The 17573-nt window shown below is 42.2% G+C and overlaps 1 protein-coding gene across 1 annotated transcript in view; it reads left to right on the top strand.

Moving 5' to 3' along the window:
- Positions 1-15839, top strand: part of LOC144891478 (uncharacterized) — a 35074-nt gene extending 19235 nt beyond the window's left edge. The window contains exon 3 of the mRNA XM_078775097.1: positions 15836-15839. Within this exon, the coding sequence (XP_078631223.1) occupies positions 15836-15839 (4 nt within the window). The remainder of the gene's footprint in view (positions 1-15835) is intronic.
- The last annotated feature ends 1734 nt before the right edge of the window (positions 15840-17573 follow it).

Here is a 17573-nt window from a genome sequence, read left to right as displayed (position 1 = left end):
TATATATATATATATATATATATATATATATATATACAGACTTGGCATTTAATATAGAATTTTTTTTCTTTCTTGACTTGGGTTTACTTTCTTAACTCAGTATATCAATCTGGTGAGTTTCTTTTACACTTTGGTGATTTATTTGTTAAAAGAACCATGTCACTGATTGTCTGTCACAGCAAGAAGTCAACAACAGGATTATATCACAGGTGGCGTGGCAAAATGTACGGACAGGTGCATTTGATGATTGGCTTCACAGCCGGGTATACAAGGGTTGTTGCGTTCTGTCTTCGTGGAAAACAACTGCTGCACGTCTCCAAAAGTTAATGCCGCTATGTGTTGCGGATATGAGGACTGTATTTATTTTTTTGATTGTGTGCTTTATTATTATTATTATTGTTTATTCTGCGCCCCCTTCCTCCGGAGCTGTGTAAAGGTGAAAGGGCATCCCATAATTAGTCCACAAGCATACACGTCAGCCAATAATAGAATACCCCTGTTCGATAGTTATATCTTATTCTGTGTTTTAGGGTAAGGCTGTGTCTCCCATTAATTGAAGTACTCCATTGCACCAGTGAAAGAGAATAGATCCCCTTTCATTCCCATCCCCAAAATCTCCATTTCCTTCCACATCCCCTTTCGTCATTGCCAAGCCTCGATTGCCAATTACATCCCCTCCAAAACCACCATTGAACATGTGCTCGGGTCGGGTGAAGAGGAGCGTGCCCGCCCGTCGTCATCAAGGGCGGAGCCAGAGGGTCGCGTGACCAACCAGGGCCGAGGTGAGCACACCGATGGGCGTGTCCTGAAGGCCGGCGGCTTGATCGCCGGAGGCGCTATAAAGGCGCGCGCGCAAGAAGCGTGTAGTGGTCGGTGGTGAGGAGTGAGTGGACCAAGAGAGAGAAAGAGTGGTTGGACCAAGAAAGAGAAAGAGTGGTTGGACCAAGAGAGAAAGAGTGGTTGGACAGGGAGACGTGCAAGAGTGTTGTTGAGTTGAGGGTTTGGACCAGACGAGTCAGACGAGTCCTGGCAAAGCAAGCGGCGGCCACAGCAGCAACAACACCCAACAGCCGCTTGGGGCCTGGACGGCGGTTTTGAGCAGGGCCGCGAAGGAACGGCGGCTGCTAAACGCGCCGATCGTGCTGCAGGACCCCCTTGGACCTTCCTCTCCCTCCAGCCATCCACCTCCTGCCTTTCCACCCTTCTTGTGTACGTGAGTTTGTTCTGTGTGTCTTGTCCCTGGGTACTTAATTAAGTCTGTATAAGCTAGTATTTGCACTTTGTCACCTGCGTCTTATGTGTTGTAAATAAACGTGACTGCTTTCTTTTTGCTTGTGTGTATAATAAATCCTATTACTCTTCTGTCCGTCTTCTCGTCTTATTCCTTTTCCTCTTTGCATTTCGTCGTTTTAGTCTTTTCCAGATTGGGCAGCTGCGGTGCGATACGGCCAAAGTTCTGGGTGAATCGGGTGAGTCGGGGAACAACTGTTCGGTCGCGGAGCCTTCGCTCGGCAAACAACATCCTAAACCGCGATCAGTAACAATTGGTGTCAGGAAGTGAGATCGGACCCGAAGCGCGCTTAACGCGCTCAAAATTACAAAGTACCGAAATTGCTTTTGTTTTACAAAACCCGAATTTTGAAATCGCGCCATGGCTGGTCAAGGCGACGGGATGCCGGTGGGAGAGATAGACGGGGTAGAATCGACCCAGGACCTCGGGGAAATGTATGTGGATGAAAGAGAGGAGGAGAACATTGGCAATGTGGTTGAGGGGGTATCAGGCGCACAAAATGGCGCTCTCGCGCACGAGGTTTCAGGCGCGCAAAAAGGCGCCTCGCACGAGCGCGCGGTAGCCGAGCCCGCTGTATCAGCGGGCTTTAACATGCAGCCGATTGACATACAGGCCCTCATTGCGCAGCTACAGGCAGCTGTACAGATGAGTATGGGAGACCAAATTGGAGGTTTGAAAAACAGTATGGGGGCAATGAGGGACGAAGCAAGGGCTGATAGTGAGCGATTGAGGGACGAGGTGAGGAGTACCAACGCCCAAATTGGGAAGTTAGACAATAATTTTGAGGGATTAGACAAGAAATTTGAGGGGTTAGACAACGGGATAAAAGAGGTAAAGAATGGGTTAATGGGGTTAGAAAATAGGATGGAAGACAAATTGCGGGAAATAGGGGAACAATCTGCCCGGGAAATCAAACGAATGGGGAACCAGATAGAGGAGGTGCAAATCGGGTTAGAAAGTAAACTGGATGCTCAGAGGGATGAATTGGGACAGATGAGGGTGGCATCTACAAAAGAGATGGAGGAGATGAAAGAGGGGATACGACGAGGTGTAAGTGAGGAGGTCTCGGGGCTATGCGAGGAGGTAAAGCGAGGTGAGAAGCGTATGGAGAAAGAGGTGAGAAATGGGACGGCTAGGTTACATGGGGGCATAGAGGGTCTGACGGAGGAGGTGGAACAGCTGACGGAGGGACACACGGAGTTAGTGGAGCAGGTTCAAAGGAACACTGCAGTACTCGGAGGGTTAAAGGCGACACAAAAAGAAATTAAAAACGAATTAATAGCGACACAGAGGCAATGTCAGATGGTACGTGAGGGACTGACCATGAGGTTGGATGAGGTGACAGAGGTAATGGAGACAAAGGAGACAAAGACAAAGGAGACAAAGGTATGCACATAGAGACGGTCACGGTAGCCTTAGAGGACGAACTTGAGGAGACGCACCAGGAAATAAGAGAGGTGAAGCAAAAATTAGAGGAAGTGGAAGAAGAGGTGAGTGAAATTAAGAAGGGACGGACAGAAACTAAGAGGGAGATAAAGGAGGAAGTAATGGAATATGTACAAGGTCGGTGCTCAACTCATGATGTTCTGCTCACTAACCAAATAAAGAGTTTGCAGGTGGCAAAGGAGGTGCAGAGACGAGGTGCCAAGGTGAGTGGCGATATAATCGGAAATGTACATGATGTGAGGAAAGCTTCAGTCGGCTTGGGGATTGGTTTGGATCCGGGTGTTCGTGAAAGGCCGTTGGTGAAGTGTGTGACAGGTCAGGTGTGCGAAAAAAGAGGTGTGCGAGAATGTCCGACCATGGGGTGTGTGAGGAAAAGGTGCACGCCGAGGAGTGAGTGTGCCGTCAAGAGTGAGTTGGTCGAAGCGCGTGTGCGAGGGGGTACATGGAAGCACGGTGTGGTAAGTGTTACAGTGGAAGTAACGAAAGAGTGTGCGCAAGAGTGTGCGCGAGAAAGGTGTGTAATGGACAGGTGCATGGGGAAAGAGTGCGCTGTCAAGAGTAAGGGGGAATGCACGCCTGTGGTGAGTGTTACAGAGGATGTAACGGGAGAGTGTGCGTGCGAAAGATGTGTGACGGACAGGTGCATGAGGAAAGAGTGTGCTGTCGAGAGTAAGGGTGAGTGCGCTGTCAAGAGTGGAGGTGAGAGTAGTAAGAGTGACACGGAGCGTGAGTTGGTTGTGACAGGTGAGAAAGGAAGCACACCTGGAATGGTAGAGCGTGTGTGGGAATGCACGCTGGAATTGGTAGTGAGGCACGTGGTTGGGTGTGCGAGTGAAAGCACACCTGTGATGGTCACAGAGGAGGTGACCGAGGAAGGGGCGCGAAGAGGTGTGTTGGTGAGGTGTGCGAGCGACGAATGTGTGCCAAGGTGTTCGGTGGTCAGGTGTGTGACCAAGTCGGTGAGCGGAATGAGTGTACCGAGGTGTGTAAGGAAAGGTACGAGGAGCATGGGAACAGCTGGAGGTAGTAGCAAGAAAGGGGTAGCGTATGCGTGTAAGCATCCAGGTGAGGCATCGACGGTAACCGGGTTAGCGGTTAGAGCGACTTATAGCCGAATCGGGCCCTCGGTGCGTGCCTGGCTTCGCGTGCCACGAGAACCAGCGGGGATCCGAGCCACGGCGGGTTCGAAAGGACCGCCGTACGCGATCCACACTGGGCCTCGCTTGGAACGGCCGCGTCCGTGCTCCACTAGACGGAGCGGGCAGCTCGATAGGAAGGGTCGTCATGGCGACCACTTTTTGTTGAGATGTGCCGGCAGGTCGAGATCGGGACATTGGATGGCTCCACGCCGAGGTGGTGCGTGGGATCTCGGCCCGGGTAAGCCCCCGTCCCTGCCCCGAATGCGGGACGTATCCAGCCGCTGGCACAAAACAACCCGCGTTCATTGCTCGGCTGTACGAAGCCGGGCTGTAGACGTGAATTGGCGCACCGAGAGGATCTAATAAGTAGACGGGTGATGAGGATAGTGTTTTGGACCCAAAATTAGAAAAAGGCAAAATTTGATGATTGGTACGGTGATTAGCGGTAAATGGCAAATTTTTGATTTATTGGATTTGGACGAGCGAAATTGATAGTAGGACCTCCCCGATGTGGTGGGATGGCAAATCCACCATCCCTCACAACGGGGGGGGGGGGGGCAAAGGAGCACTAGTTTATGGGGTTTATGGCAGTGAAAACTAGCCCGGGTGGGTTAGGATATCGTGTGTAGGGCCCTAGAAGATGACATTAGGTGACGTTAAGGTTAGTTAGTGACAAGGATACCTGTAGTGGGGACGCAGGTAGATTAGCGTGGATGATAATGACGTGGGAGCGCAATAGTTTAAAGGGGCGACTGGGAAGCGCAAGTTTCAGAGGGGAGTAGTTAGCTGAGATGATGCCGTGTGTTTGAAGATTGAACAGGTGTGATTGAACAGGTGTGATTGCACAGGTGTGCAACTGAACAGGTGTGTGGAGCAGTGTATGAGTGAGTGATGGTGATGTGTGTTGGGTTGACCAACTGGTCCAGGAAGAGTAGGAGGGTGCAGGTGGCACCAGGTATGATTGCACAGGTGTGCAACGACAGGTGAATGGAGGACAGGTGTATGGAATAAATGGTATGGAGTATTGGAATGGATGGTCGTGGAGTGAGTATGGTGGAAATTGTGGAGTGGAGTGGATGGTGCGAAGGTGTGAATGGGGGAAGAGTGGACCCCCATCACGGATACCCGGGGCGGGTAGTGTAAGTGTTAGGTAGAGGGTACAGGTAAATTGTGGTTGGATATTGGCATCTGTGGTGCGGGTGAAAGAATGGTCTTTGGATGGGTGCATTAGTGTTGTGGAAATGGCTGGGCGTGTAGCCTGTTAGTGTGTGTAGTTGGTTTGGGCACTCCACCACTGTGAGGATGTCGGCCAGGTGAGACCGCAGGTGGGCTCTGGGAGCCGGTAGTAGTTGTTGTGGATGGGGCCCGAGGATCCGGAGGACGGACCCGGGTAGCCCAGTGCCAGAGGGCACCGAGTGGGGTGACAGAGCCAGGAGGGGATTTCCCCAGTTAGTTAGGTTAGGGTGAGGAGCTAGGTAAGCTCGGGTGGCAACTGCAGTGGTGGAGGTGTGCAGGTGGGTAGACCTGCTGGGAGAGCTACACGTCACAGCCCAGAAATTGTGCGAGGGCACCGGGAGATGAATCGGGGGAGTGAGACCCCAAATTGAGAAGCACCACAGTTTGGGCAATGGGAATTGGTTTTTAGAACCCATAGAGTAAGTTGGCCAATGGATTGGCAGGGAAAGACCCCGGGTAGTGTAAAGTGTGTTAATGTCATTTAGAGGATAGTTAGGATTGAAGTCTCCTCGCACCATCTACATGCACTCACCTGAGGTGACAGGTACTCCACACCATGCCATGTTTAGATTATTTTTTATGATGCAAATGTTTGGATTGTGAGACGCATCATGACGTGGGTGTGACATTGTGCTTTGATGTTCCATCTCTTCCTCCTTATGAGGATTGATGATGAATTTGGTGATGGCAAATTTTGAAGTAGAGGGATTGTGGAGACGAATTTGGTATAGGAGAAATATGGGGAAGACGTGACAGTAGTGACGAATTTGTAAATGGGTAGATTTTGTAAATATGGGGTAAGGGCAAGGGTAGTGTAGGTGACAGGGGGGGTGACGTACGGTAGGGACGAGCTTTCTCACTTCGCCCTCCGTACGCATTTCGCCTTGCATTGCCTTATTGATGTGTACCCTTGTGACCTTACCCCTCGCTCAATTGTCTCTTTTGTCTCCCACATGACCTGTGCGCCATTGGGTGCCGAGGGGAGCGTGCGTGAGTCCTTCATTGTGCGCCCGGAATTCCCAGAACCAGCTGTCTGCATCAATGCACCACATTATGGACCACATGTCTGTGGCCGAGCACCACTGATGGACCCCATGGGTTGGGGCATGGCCCCTCTGCTGGAACCGGCCATGAGGGCCCGACATCTTGCTGGCGGACCTTGGCCACAGGGCACCGATACCCCACAGGTGAACCACACGTAGTCGGCCCTGTGGGCCATAAATAAAATAAATAAAAATGGACACATTGGGTGCAAGTTTTAATACAAATAGGCCACCAGTAAGCAAAGCAAAGGAATGCCAACATCTGGAAGAACAAATAATAATAACCAGCAGAGGCAGCCGAAGAGCAAGAGATCACCTGCAGGGTTAGGGGTTGTTGATTTATTTTTATTCTTGAACAATGGTGACTGCACCGATTGGTGCTTGGGTGTGTATTGGTGCGTTTTTGGGTGCTTTCATGGTGCATTGATGCAGAGCAGACTGTCTCCCCCCCAGAAAGAACAATCACAGGTCCTGGGTTAGTTTTGTAAATATAAATAGCGTCATTGTAAATAATGCTCCCCACCGTCAGTGTATAGTTTGAAGACCATTCCGCAATTCGGTTAACTGTGGGCGTAAGTCTGTTAGGCAGGGTGCAATGGAGCAGCGGGACACATTTATTTATGTTTTAAAACTGTCGCACTCAGGGTCAGGTTAAAAGTAGAGGGAACTACACCTACGTGTCACACTAAATAAAAGTTGTAGGCCCGGGACGTGCCTAAGAGGAGGAGGGTGCAGTGTTGCGGATATGAGGACTGTATTTATTTTTTTGATTGTGTGCTTTATTATTATTATTATTGTTTATTCTGCGCCCCCTGCCTCCGGAGCTGTGTAAAGGTGAAAGGGCATCCCATAATTAGTCCACAAGCATACACGTCAGCCAATAATAGAATACCCCTGTTCGATAGTTGTATCTTATTCTGTGTTTTAGGGTAAGGCTGTGTCTCCCATTAATTGAAGTACTCCATTGCACCAGTGAAAGAGAATAGATCCCCTTTCATTCCCATCCCCAAAATCTCCATTTCCTTTCACATCCCCTTTCGTCATTGCCAAGCCTCGATTGCCAATTACATCCCCTCCAAAACCACCATTGAACATGTGCTTGGGTCGGGGAAGAGGGGCGTGCCCGCCCGTCGTCATCAAGGGCGGAGCCAGAGGGTCGCGTGACCAACCAGGGCCGAGGTGAGCACACCGATGGGCGTGTCCTGAAGGCCGGCGGCTTGATCGCCGGAGGCGCTATAAAGGCGCGCGCGCAAGAAGCGTGAGGTGGTCGGTGGTGAGGAGTGAGTGGACCAAGAGAGAGAAAGAGTGGTTGGACCAAGAAAGAGAAAGAGTGGTTGGACCAAGAGAGAAAGAATGGTTGGACAGGGACACGTGCAAGAGTGTAGTTGAGTTGAGGGTTTGGACCAGACGAGTCAGACGAGTCCTGGCAAAGCAAGCGGCGGCCACAGCAGCAACAACACCCAACAGCCGCTTGGGGCCTGGACGGCGGTTTTGAGCAGGGCCGCGAAGGAACGGCGGCTGCTAAACGCGCCGATCGTGCTGCAGGACCCCCTTGGACCTTCCTCTCCCTCCAGCCATCCACCTCCTGCCTTTCCACCCTTCTTGTGTACGTGAGTTTGTTCTGTGTGTCTTGTCCCTGGGTATTTAATTAAGTCTGTATAAGCTAGTATTTGCACTGTGTCACCTGCGTCTTATGTGTTGTAAATAAACGTGACTGCTTTCTTTTTGCTTGTGTGTATAATAAATCCAATTACTCTTCTGTCCGTCTTCTCGTCTTATTCCTTTTCCTCTTTGCATTTCGTCGTTTTAGTCTTTTCCAGATTGGGCAGCTGCGGTGTGATACGGCCAAAGTTCTGGGTGAATCGGGTGAGTCGGGGAACAACTGTTCGGTCGCGGAGCCTTCGCTCGGCAAACAACATCCTAAACCGCGATCAGTAACAATATATATATACAGACTTGGCATTTAATATAGAATTTTTTTTTTTCTTGACTTGGGTTTACTTTCTTAACTCAGTATATCAATCTGGTGAGTTTCTTTTACACTTTGGTGATTTATTTGTTAAAAGAACCATGTCACTGATTGTCTGTCACAGCAAGAAGTCAACAACAGGATTATATCACAGGTGGCGTGGCAAAATGTACGGACAGGTGCATTTGATGATTGGCTTCACAGCCGGGTATACAAGGGTTGTTGCGTTCTGTCTTCGAGGAAAACAACTGCTGCACGTCTCCAAAAGTTAATGCCGCTTCCTCTGGAGATGGTCCGTCAACTCGACAATGCTGTTTGTCATGGAGTGGTGGCTTTACGAAATTACGGCATGAAACAGCAGCGTGCTATTGCTCGGTAGCATGGCATCACTCAAGGTCAGGTGTCAAAGATCCTGAAACGAAATGCTCAGAGGGGTGTCCCTACTCCAATACTGAGGCCAGGACGTCCCCGCAGAACCACAAGGAGGGATGATCGCCAGCTGCACCGGTTAGTCCGCAATGGCCGTACCAAGTCAGCAAATCTGCTTAGGGCTGAGTGGCAGCAACTGGCAAATGTGCCTGTATCCAGAAGGCTAGTCAACCAATGACTGGTTCAAGCAGGCTATCGTGCCAGGCGTCCCCTGAGAAAGCCACGCCTGACCAGACAACACCGCCAGCGCCGATTGCAGTGGGCCAGAGAGCACCGTCAATGGCAGCCAGGACACTGGAATCACGTGACCTTCAGTGACGAGTCTAGATTTCTGGTCTATCGTCAAGATGGCCGTGTCCGAGTGCACAGACAAGTGCATGAAGCCTACAACAAAGATTGTATAGTGCCAAGAGTCCAAGCTGGAGGTGGTGGGGTGACCGTTTGGGCTGCTTTTCATGCAGGGGGCAAAACTGACCTGGTTGTTCTGAATGGAAACCTGAACCAGTTCAAGTACAGGGCCATTCTGGAAGAAACATTGCTTCCATTTGCTCGTGCAGCCTTTCGAGGAAACTTTGTCTTCCAAGATGACAATCCACGGCCTCATCGTGCTCGCATGATCCAACACTTTCTTGCTGACCGTGGTTTTAGAGCATATGGAGTGGCCTGCCATGTCCACGGATATGAATCCGATAGAGAACTTGTGGGCAGAATTAACGCGTCAAATCGACCACTTGGACCAGCAGCCGACCTCTGTGCGTGATTTGCAGCAGGCTATTGTCACTGCATGGCAAGCGATTCCTATCCAAACCTTGGCAAATCTCGTGAACACCATGCCTCAACGTGTACATGCTCTCCTGAATGCTCGTGGGGGTTACACAAAGTACTGAACTGTAATTTTACTGTCCGTAATCCCAGTCGTAATTTAACTTTTGTTTTTGTTAAAAAAAACATTTGGCTAATGTGCAAAATAAAGAGATACTTCTGGAAAACGTACAGAAGTTTACACAGTACTGTCCATGAATTGAGTTCGATATCAGTTTCCATCACTTTCAAGGATCAATTTATTTATTTAGAAATGCCAAATGTGGTTTTTGTTTCTTTTAAAGGTCACATTAACAAAATCTAGAATAATTTCAACATAATTCCAATGAAATTTTGGTTCTAAGACATCTTGAAAAGTAAGTTCACCCCCAAAAAAAATTATTCCATATTAAATGCCAAGTCTGTAAATATATATCCGACCTATCTCTCACTTTATAGAATTCTTCATTGATTTTTTTAAATTCGTTCAATACCAAATGCGATGCTCATGGAACAGTTACATCAAGTATAGATTAAAGAGTTTTTCATAAATTCCCAACATTCCATGGAAACTTCATGAAACCTCCTGTTATTGTTTATGGAATCTTATGACAGGAAAACTTACTTGATGAGAATTTTTTGTATTTTCTCGGAAATGGAAGAAATCCTCAAATTGAAGTTTGTATTATAAACAAGTATCGATGTCGATTATCTTGTTTAAACATTTCATTTGGACCTGGTATCGTGCACCTGACATTGTTAAAGTGGAATTAATGAATTGTCAGCAATTGTGAATGAGTGCGCATAACCTGTTTACCTGTACACGAATGCAGGTTACCAATGCAAACAAATCTCATTAAAAAATACACGTTCACTGTGGCCTTGAATTACAGAACTATTGTTAAAGTCGTGAATATTTGATGGTTAATGTAGTCTTACTTCGTAATCGACCATTTGACGTGGCCTCCTGTGCCTGAAATCACCTTGTGACGTCATCAATGGGTGTTTCCGTCAAGTAATCGACATCGGGTCTATTTTTACCGGTTCCACCTGTGACGGTCTTTGTTCGCCAATGGCCTCCGGGTGCTTGCGACGTATTTTGAACGGTTCAGATTAAACATGGAGGTTACACGTGATCGTTTGCATCGATTACATCGATTACATCGATCGTTCACAGTTATATTACCAATTGAGCGCCAAAAATGTTCCAGGAAACGCCTACAAGAGCTCAGGAACGTCAAGACGTCAACCGTTTGTTTTTAGATTTACAGGTGGATCTGCATTTGTAACCAATCACGTTTTCGTAATTAAACATTTTGTAAACGATCAAAATACGTTGCAGTTCACCGAATTGTTGCCCTGCCACAAAAGGTGGATGGAGGTTATGTTTTCAGCCGTGTCTATCTGTTTGTCCGTTTGTCTCTGCCGACACCGAGTTGTGCACCCCGTTGGTGTCCTGCGAGCGACAATCAAAGCTCATATTGAAGTGTATTGATGGAGTATGTATGAAACATTATGAGTTTCTGAATAATTGAAAGAACACCTTCCCTACGGTATCCATGTCGAGTGTCGTCACTTTATGGAGGTCGTGGAGATGGAGGTCGTGGAGACCTGGAAACACTCTTCCTTCACTCTAATCCTGGGACTAACAAGGAACATGAAGGATCCTCGACGCAGAAGGAGACCATCGGGAGAAGAAAGCCTGCGGTGTCATTACCAACCTACGATTATTTGTCAGTGCTCTGTCCTTTAATAAATAGTGAACGTCATGCAAGGAAGCAGCGCGTAACATTTTTTAATTCTTTGGTAAACAAGAGGTAAAATAAAACAAGAGGTTTGAACATATCGTGTACTTACCCATATATATATATGTAGATATCAAATATATAAACATACACACACACACAAACACCTTTGGTGACAGAGGTACAAAATGCACAAAGACGCACAAACACACAAGCAAACAGTTTCTGATTCTATTTATATTTTACAATAAATATTTATAAAATCCTACTTGTATTTTATAATAATTATTTCTGAAGATACTGTTTAGATTTTACAATAAATATTTACAAGATACTATTTATATTTTATAATTATTGTTTAAAATATTCTATTCATATTTTATAGGAATTTCTTATGAGATACTATTTAGATTTTATAATAAATATTTACGAGATATTATTTATATTTTACAATAATTATTTATAAGATACTCTTTATATTTTACAACAATTATTTATAAGATACTCTTTATATTTTACAACAATTATTTATAAGATACACTTTATATTTTACAACAATTATTTATAAGATACACTTTATATTTTACAACAATTATTTATAAGATACACTTTATATTTTACAACAATTATTTATAAGATACACTTTATATTTTACAACAATTATTTACAAGATACACTTTATATTTTACAACAATTATTTATAAGATACTCTTTATATTTTACAACAATTATTTATAAGATACACTTTATATTTTACAACAATTATTTACAAGATACACTTTATATTTTACAACAATTATTTATAAGATACACTTTATATTTTACAACAATTATTTACAAGATACACTTTATATTTTACAACAATTATTTATAAGATACTCTTTATATTTTACAACAATTATTTATAAGATACACTTTATATTTTACAACAATTATTTACAAGATATACTTTATATTTTACAACAATTATTTACAAGATACACTTTATATTTTACAACAATTATTTATAAGATACACTTTATATTTTACAACAATTATTTATAAGATACACTTTATATTTTACAACAATTATTTATAAGATACTCTTTATATTTTACAACAATTATTTATAAGATACACTTTATATTTTACAACAATTATTTACAAGATACACTTTATATTTTACAACAATTATTTACAAGATACACTTTATATTTTACAACAATTATTTACAAGATACACTTTATATTTTACAACAATTATTTATGAGATACACTTTATATTTTACAACAATTATTTATAAGATACACTTTATATTTTACAACAATTATTTATAAGATACACTTTATATTTTACAACAATTATTTATAAGATACACTTTATATTTTACAACAATTATTTACAAGATACACTTTATATTTTACAACAATTATTTACAAGATACACTTTATATTTTACAACAATTATTTACAAGATACACTTTATATTTTACAACAATTATTTATAAGATACACTTTATATTTTACAACAATTATTTATAAGATACACTTTATATTTTACAACAATTATTTATAAGATACACTTTATATTTTACAACAATTATTTACAAGATACACTTTATATTTTACAACAATTATTTACAAGATACACTTTATATTTTACAACAATTATTTATAAGATACACTTTATATTTTACAATAATTATTTACAAGATACACTTTATATTTTACAACAATTATTTACAAGATACACTTTATATTTTACAACAATTATTTACAAGATACACTTTATATTTTACAACAATTATTTACAAGATACACTTTATATTTTACAACAATTATTTACAAGATATACTTTATATTTTACAACAATTATTTACAAGATACACTTTATATTTTACAACAATTATTTATAAGATACTCTTTATATTTTACAACAATTATTTATAAGATACACTTTATATTTTACAACAATTATTTATAAGATACACTTTATATTTTACAACAATTATTTACAAGATACACTTTATATTTTACAACAATTATTTACAAGATACACTTTATATTTTACAACAATTATTTATAAGATACTATTTATATTTTATAATTATTATTTAAAATATTCTATTCATATTTTATAATTATTATTTAAAATATTCTATTCATATTTTATAGGAATTTTTTATGAGATACTATTTATATTTTACAATAATTATTTACGAGATATTATTTATATTTTACAACAATTATTTATAAGATATACTTTATATTTTACAATAATTATTTATAAGATACACTTTATATTTTACAATAATTATTTATAAGATACACTTTATATTTTACAACAATTACTTATAAGATACACTTTATATTTTACAACAATTATTTATAAGATACACTTTATATTTTACAACAATTATTTATAAGATACACTTTATATTTTACAACAATTATTTGTAAGATACACTTTATATTTTACAACAATTATTTATAAGATACACTTTATATTTTACAACAATTATTTATAAGATACACTTTATATTTTACAATAATTATTTATAAGATACTCTTTATATTTTACAACAATTATTTATAAGATACACTTTATATTTTACAACAATTATTTATAAGATACACTTTATATTTTACAACAATTATTTATAAGATACACTTTATATTTTACAACAATTATTTATAAGATACACTTTATATTTTACAACAATTATTTATAAGATACACTTTATATTTTACAATAATTATTTATAAGATACTCTTTATATTTTACAACAATTATTTATAAGATATACTTTATATTTTACAACAATTATTTATAAGATACACTTTATATTTTACAACAATTATTTATAAGATACACTTTATATTTTACAACAATTATTTATGATACACTTTATATTTTACAACAATTATTTGAAAGATAATCTTCATATTTTACAACAATTATTTGGAAGATACTCTGTATATTTTACAATAATCATTTGTAAGATACTCTTTGTATTTTACAATAATTATTTTTTCGTTACTCTTTATATTTTTACAATAATCATTTTTTCGATACACTTTATATTTTACAATAATTATTTTTTCGATAATCTTTATATTTTACAATAATTATTTTTTCGATAATCTTTATATTTTGCAATAATTATTTTTTCGATAATCTTTATATTTTACAATAATTATTTTTTCGATACTCTTTGTATTCTACAATAATTATTTATGATACATTTTATATTTTACAAGAATTATTTATGAGATATTCTTTATATATTACAATAATTATTTATAAAACACTCTTTATATTTTACAATAATTATTTATAAAGTACTCTTTATAAAGTCTCAGGACCTACTTATCTGGCGGTGATTTCGGCCGTGAGAGTCACAAACAGCCACACACAAAAACACAAATGAAATTATTTTCAAGATTTTAACGTTTTCAATGCACAACATGTTGCAGAACCCCGAAATAGTGTTTTTCTCCATGCAGCACCTTGTATGTGTGGAGGGTGGGAGGAGGGGGGAGGGAGAAGGTTGTACACATGACGTGACTTTGTGTATCCCCAACACTAACGCAAAATCAGTTGCATATTGGCGGAGACGATTTTCCATGATTTTCAAACCCGATAAAAACATGTGTACCTGTACAGAAAATTTCCTTGAGGGGAGCGGATGGAATGGGGGGGGGGGGGGGGGGGAGGATGGAGGGGTAAGCTTGAAACCTTATGCAGATTTTGAAATTCCAACGATCCAAAATTTGGCGCACTCGGTGCGGCCTTGAAAGAATAACATACAAACGCAGAGACACACAAATATACAAACGCACAAACACACAAACTTACAAACACACAAACACACAAACATACAAACGTACAAACACATAAACGTACAAACACATAAACGTATAAACGCACAAACGTACAAACACTTAGTAATTATCTGTGTAGGTGCACGTGTACAATGTTCAGCCAGGTTTGGCAACAGATCGATTATTGTATCTCATTCCGACAATTTTTTGAACGCCATGCTCAGAGAGTTAAGCTCTTCGGCCGATCGTCAAAAGTAAATTTAAAATACAAGCAACAGTACCCGCCCTATGGGCGGGGCTTCAATTGGGAAGCGCAAAAGAAAAGGAAAAATATCAGTAATTGAAGCCTTTTTTATTTTAAACGATTCATATAAACATCCGTTGAATCATATCACACGCAAATCATCAAAATCTAAACAGTAATTGAAGAATTTTAACAAAACCCACATCACTTCATATCGGTAAATATTATTCCATCGTGTTTGGAAAAACTGGAAAATTGGAAAACTTTGAAAAATTGGAAAAACAATATACGATATTCGCCTATTTTACTCCCAGGGGCCCCAGGAATATCCACCGAAAATATCGCGATCGGTTGAGCCGATTTTGCGGTACCTTCGAACGGACAGACGGACATTTGGTGAATTATAGTAAGATGATGACGGATACCTTGGGTCCCGGGAGTACCTGGTTCACCTTTCCGATACGTGATACCTCCCAAAGAGTTACTACAAGTTGGATTGCGATATTGAAAACACCAAAAAAATTGATTCTCACAATTTATTATCACAACATGTTCATTTCAACATATGAAAAGTCAAATGTAATTTTGGGGAATTGTGATTAGAACATTTTCATCAAAGTTTTTGTAAAATAGAAAACGGCACAACAAACATGTTTAGAGGTAAAACAAAGTTTTTTTTGCAAACACAGGTGATCGCACACCTGTTGCCACGAATGGCAAACTCAGTGGGGATGTCCCGACGAGGTGTACCACGAGAACGGTTTGGAGGACCGTCCCGACGAGGTGTACCACTGGAACAGTTTGGAGGACCGTCCCGACGAGGTGTACCACTGGAACAGTTTTGGAGGACCGTCCCGACGAGGTGTACCACTGGAACGGTTTGGAGGACCGTCCCGACGAGGTGCACCACTGGAACGGTTTGGAGGACCCTCCCGAAGAGGTGTAACACTGGGGCGGTTTGGAGGACCGTCGCGACGAGGTGCACCATGGGACGGTTTGGAGGACCTTCCCATCTGCAAGAGCGCCGGACAGTAGTGCTCGGTATGCGCGTTGTCCCCAATGGCGTTACAGGTGGGACACGTGTACGCACGCAGGATGGGACACGTGATGCGGCCGTACCCGTCCTTGAGCGCGTGCTCCATGCACGTTTGGTTCCCAGATCCGTTCTTTAAACAGAGCACGCACGGAGGTCTGCTGTGTCGAGGGGTCCTCTCCAATGACCTGCTGTAGCTTGCTTGGAACCTCCGATGGTCCGAGGAGCTCGACATTTCCAGGTGACCTCTCGGGTCTACGGCGTTGAAAGGGACGGCTTGAGGTCCACGGGACTCCGCTCCGACAAGCGACGAGGAGTTTGATCCTATCGGGAATCTGCCAAGAGTGTGCGCTGCCTCTGAATCTGCCACCTCTGACCCGAGTGCACCCGACGGGGTCATGACCTCGCTCCAAAACGACCTCATTTCGTCAAGAAAATGTGTGTAAAAAGGAGAATCACTGAAAGGTCCGAATCCACTCACAGAAGGTCTTTCTGAGTTCGATCGATTTCTGAGTCCGAGCTGGTGAGTCCGTTCGATCTCCAAATTGTTGACGCCTCCAGGGTCCGCGTACCATGTGCGATTCTCTGGAACGTCCCAGATGGTCGCAAGGCAAGGGTGGACATGGGATGACCTCGCGCTGCCGTCTGGGTTAGGAAGGACCGATGGGGATTCCCCGTCGTCGTCATAGAATGGAAAGCGTCCGCCGGCACTGGATCTCGGGACACCACCGGGTCTTCGGTTCTCCATGAAGACGGGTTCACTTGGATCAGCTCGTACCGAATACCGGCTTTCAATAAAGTGGGATTAATCACAGGTAGACACCGAAATAGGTTTTCATTTCCCAAAGTGCATTGGGAGGGGTAATTACCCCAAATAGGGAACCAATGAACCCCTCCCGTTATGATACGTTGATGAAGTTGTGACGTAATCATCTAAGTGTGAGACGATGATCAAGTCGAGCTGTGAATTGAAAAAATTAAAAACGAGCGGTGATCAATAAATCCACAGCCTGGAAATAATACAATGCGACGTTGTGTATACCTGATTGTGGAAGTTATTAGCGAAGGGAGTTGATGTTTCGATTTATATGATCATTATAAGTGTTAATCATATGGGGAGAGGAGGGTCCACAATGTACGGACTCAGAACGGGATAATGATAACGTGGAGCCCAATAAAGGTGAACGCTTTTCAAATATTTTATCGTCTCTGGACTATGTTGAGTTTGATATCTGGATTTAAGATTTGAGTCTCACTATCTGCCATGATCTCTCCTGGGAAAAGCACAATTCCGAGCTGGCCAAAGCCAGTCGCAGACTGGGCATGCTCCGTCGTGTGAAGTCCTTCCTTGGCACCTCTGAGCTCCTCACCACATACAAAGTTTTCATTCGCAG

Source organism: Myxine glutinosa, chromosome 4, assembly GCF_964187855.1.
Source record: "Myxine glutinosa chromosome 4, kmMyxGlut1.1, whole genome shotgun sequence".
NCBI lineage: Eukaryota > Metazoa > Chordata > Myxini > Myxiniformes > Myxinidae > Myxine > Myxine glutinosa.
The sequence above is the reverse complement of the archived record's forward strand: the minus strand, read 5'-3'. Positions and strand labels throughout refer to the sequence as shown.